The sequence below is a fragment of the Hipposideros armiger genome, unplaced genomic scaffold, assembly GCF_001890085.2.
Source record: "Hipposideros armiger isolate ML-2016 unplaced genomic scaffold, ASM189008v1 scaffold_2, whole genome shotgun sequence".
Taxonomy (NCBI): Eukaryota; Metazoa; Chordata; class Mammalia; order Chiroptera; family Hipposideridae; genus Hipposideros; species Hipposideros armiger.
The window spans coordinates 3,659,748-3,664,307 of NW_017731352.1; the positions used below are offsets into that span (position 1 = coordinate 3,659,748).

At 34.1% G+C, this 4,560-nt stretch overlaps 1 protein-coding gene across 1 annotated transcript in view; it reads right to left on the reverse strand.

The window, feature by feature from the left end:
- CCT4 (chaperonin containing TCP1 subunit 4) overlaps positions 1–4,560 on the reverse strand; it is a 20,802-nt gene that overhangs the window by 12,640 nt on the left and 3,602 nt on the right. Inside the window, 4 exon segments of the mRNA XM_019634333.1 lie at positions 18–139; positions 1,145–1,287; positions 1,918–2,026; positions 3,147–3,236. Of these exon segments, the coding sequence (XP_019489878.1) occupies positions 18–139; positions 1,145–1,287; positions 1,918–2,026; positions 3,147–3,236 (464 nt within the window).

The following is a 4,560-nucleotide window of genomic DNA, read 5'->3' on the forward strand; positions in this document are numbered from 1 at the left end:
TAATTAGAAATGCTTACCCAAGTTTCTTAACTATTTTAACATCTCTAAGATCTACACTAGTGGCTGTGGCTGGGTCAATCACTTTCATCACTGCATTTACACTCATTGGAGAAAGCAGACTTGAATACTGAGAGACAACCTAGAATGAAAAAAAAAAAAACGTCAGCTACACAATAGACAACGCCTTGCTTCTTTACTGACAAAGATATTCAAAAAGTAATCTTAAATCACTTTTTTTGGTGGTGGGGACATGAGGGCTTTCCTCTTTCATTAATACAGTAGATGGACTGTCAAGATTACTAACAATTCTATAGGAAATCCTAAAAGCAAATTAATTTTAAGTGTAGCCTTCCTAACTAACATGAATTTATGATCAGAAGCTATGTATGTGGACCTCTAATACTGAGGAGCTGATAAAAACAGCTAATGACTAACATATTGAACACTTTTATGCCAAGCAGTGGTCTTAGTACTTTACATTTATATACTCATTCAACCTTCCAATGAAGAAACTGAAATAGTCAAACAGCTTAGTTAAGTGATTGAACCCAAGTAGTCTACACTCTATGACCAATGTTGTATTAATAACTAATAATTATGCTATTCTGCATTAGCTCTTGGGACATTCAATAATATCACTAATATCATCTAGCTCTCCACTAAACATTTGAAGAAAATGAATGTTTCGATATAATGCTAATGAAAAAGAATGGGTGTTTGTGTGACATAGGATATGACAGAAAACAGGCGACATGAGTTCCCAAGAAATTTAAAAGAACACCACTGCTTTAAATTTCATAACTAAGAAGCAGCACAGATATTAGTTAAGAGATGGACTATGGATGGGCAACCCTGTTCTGGTTTCAAATCTCAGTTCTACCCCTTATTAGTGGGTTTTGGATCAGTTATTTAACTTCACTAGATCTATTTTCCCATCTGTAAAACGGAGATACAATTTGTTTGAAAGCCTTGCAGTAAATTTTATTTGAATTCAGTTATACAAATTACCTTAGTTACCTAGTCACTCTTGAGGCTTAACATTTATGAACTGTACAGCATCAAACAAAAATCACAGCCTATGAGTTGTGGTTCTTAACAAAACTTAAACGGTAATTTTACAATGATCCCTTAATGCGTGTCTCACCTTTGAGTTCAATGAAGTGGTTGCACTATTTAACAAAGTTTCTCTATCACTCAGTTCCACAGGTCGAGACATGTCAGTTAAGATTTCAATACCCTTTTCCAAAGCCTTCTGGAATGACTCGGAAATGATGGTTGGATGAATCCCTGTTATTTGCAAAAATCTAGTCATTTAACTATAACAGATAAGCTACATATTTAACACAATTAAGAATTTTCTATTCATTAAAATGTCAAAGCAGTCATATATTTTAATTATCTATAGATTAATTTATGATGCAGTTATAATGATTTGAATAATCTTAACTGTTAATCATGTCTAATAATTTACTTCCATTTAATTTGGAACAGACCGATTATATCACATATGATATTTAAAACTGAAACCAAAATTTTATTCTTTTAAAAACATCACAAATCTACATAATAAGTAGAATAAGTAACTGGAGAGTCACTACTGTGATTAGGCAATATTTAATAGAGCAAGAACCCATACTTTCTCTCCCAAATCACCATTCTCATCCAGACTTAAGATTAGTAACACCATCACCACTTATTTTTGAAAAGCAAAATTCTATCAAGCTCCATTAAAAAAAAAAAAAAGCTTGGCAAAAAAGAGACAAAAGAAAAAAACTTTCTAATTCATATAATAAAAAGCAAAACTTAATGTATAAATTCCTAGCAAAAAGGTTATTCCAAGTTAAATCTGAAACCTCACATTACTTAATAACTTTTGGCGTTTACTCAGTAATAAAGCATGTTCTATGTTCTACCTACCTTTCTGAAGAAGCTTGGTACAGCAATCTAAGAGAGAGCCAGCAATGATGACCACTGATGTGGTGCCGTCTCCTGCTTCTATATCTTGTGCCTTAGACAGCTCCACCAGCTAAGTGAACAGAACACGCTGTTATTCAATGAGAAATGTGAGAATCCAATAACATCAAATTCAAATATAAAAAGAATGGCCTTCACACATCAGTGTCATAATTTGATCAACACTGTAAGATTCAATATAATTCTTAACTTTTGATTTGTTGTCTACCTTGGGTTTCATTTTATTTTATTTTATTTTTTTTTAAGCTGAGCCATCCTGCTACCTGTTGGCAGCTCAGCGGCTGCTCAGCTCGGGCTGGACTCGAACCGCTGTTGCTCAGAGCTCAAACTCTTGAGCGAGCTCTTAACCAACTGAGCCACTCGGCCGGCCCTTTGGGGTTTCATTTTAAAATGATACCTGATATATTTGTGGAACACAAAATTTGACTTATATACTCTTTAAGTATATAAATTATACTAAGTAATAATTTATAATTATTAAAGTATATAATTTATAATGTATAAGTATATACAGTATACTTTCTGGTTCAGACTGTGGGTTATAAGTTTTTGCTTCCTGTCAGAAAGTATAAATGATGCTGTACTATGGGTACCTTGTAGACTTGGAAGCTATGAAATGGGGCATTCCAGATGATAGTAGAGTGTCAGTTTGGAGTCTTTTGCTAAGTTTATCTGAACTGTCCCTGTATAAACATTATTTGATTCACTTAAAAAATCATCTTTACATAATTAAAAGGGACTTTTTGATAGATAGGATTTTCTTTTTACTGATATGGTGACTTCTCACTTTGACACTGGAATCATCATTATGATCTTTAGCTGAATTGGCAATTGTTTTTAATAAAATCATTGTAAGTTTAGAACATGCTTTTACACACAATTATTTTTCTCTCTTCCAGCTAACACCCCACTGAATTAATAATTTTTACCATTTCATGTTTTTATCTCTTCCTTCCTCAACTGTATGGCACATTCCTGTAGAGAAGGACAGGGACCTTGCACTGAAGAGCACAATGCTAAACACAATGTATCCTAAAAATACACGTTTAGCCTAATGAGAAAAAATTTCACAATCCTTAAATATCATGTGATCAAATAAAATAAATGTAACTGTTTACCAAATGTTGACCATACCTCATCTAAAAACCCACCTTATCTAAAATTATACTTACCATTCTGGCTGCTGGATGTAACACTTGCATTTGTTTCAGAATGGTGGCACCATCATTTGTAATGGTCACATCGCCTTTTCCATCTTGAATCTGGAAAGTTGTTTTTTTTTAAAAAACAAAGATGTGATTTCAAAAACTTTGTTTTCTTAACCCAGCATAAATGTGACACCCTAAAAGCTCTACTAATTTTACTACTTCTTGGTAGAGAAGTTAATTTGTTTGCATAGCTTACAACTGTGCTTAATTTCAAACTTTCTTCCCTTATTACATTAGTATGATTAAGAATATGCACAGTAGTCAACTTTACAAGGGAAACAGCTGGCTTTGTTACAGCTATTTTTTCTTTGTGTAAAAGAGAAGGAATCTAGACACTAAAAAAGGTAGGAAAAATGCTATAAAGAATAACTATCATTCCTGAGTTCATACTGATAATAAGAAATAGTACCACAGATCCCCCAAAAGAGCACCAAGAATGTGGTGAACTTTTTTTTCCCCATTGAATATTAGGTATTCTTTTCTTAAATAAATTTTGTATTTTTCATTTACCATTGATATACAATACTTGTTTCAGGTGTGCAACATAGTGATTAGACATTTATGTAACTTACAAAGTGGTGAACGCAATTCTTATACTCAACACAGTAACTTATTTCTTAGTATCCTGAGTAAAAGGCAAAAAGCATTACTAGCAATGACAAATGTTTAAACATCCAGAAGGAATAATGATCTGTAGATTATCCAGAAAATGCTCCACCTTGTTTCCTTACCTCTCATTTTGGAAGTTAACTAGCAGTGAATTTGAGGGTCTATTACTTAAAAAGCCATTGGAATGCATCTGTTTTATGCTGCCAGTCAAGAACACTAGATATAGAGTTGAAACCTCACAGACCTGTGTAAGGTCAGAGTTACATCAATAAAGAGTACTGAACTTAAGCCCTTATACCTACCTTTACTGTACTTTTCTATCTAACTACACAACAGATAACTACTTTTTGTGTATATACTTTCAGTTTAAAAATCATTAAACAAACAAAATAGGAATTATAGTCAATTATAGATTACACCCCCCAGTAATCTATCAGTCTTCTGAACTCTCTAAGTGCCTTCCTCACACTTTTTACTTTTTTTTTTAAAGATTTTTATTGGGGAATTGGGGGAAGGGGAACAGACAAGTTATTGTCCTTTGTTCTTCAGTCTAGTTGTGGAGGACGTTGTTTCACTGGCCCAAGTTAGCACCATCATTGCGCTCTTCCTGGGCGAGGCAGGTCAGTTGCTGGCTTCTGGACGGCTGCTCACTCAGTTGCTGGCTACATAAGGTAGCCCACGGCAGCCCAGCTCCAGGTTGAGCTGTTGTTCAACATCTTAGCTGTAGAGGGCAGTGTCACTGGCCCTCATATGTGGGATCCGAACGGGG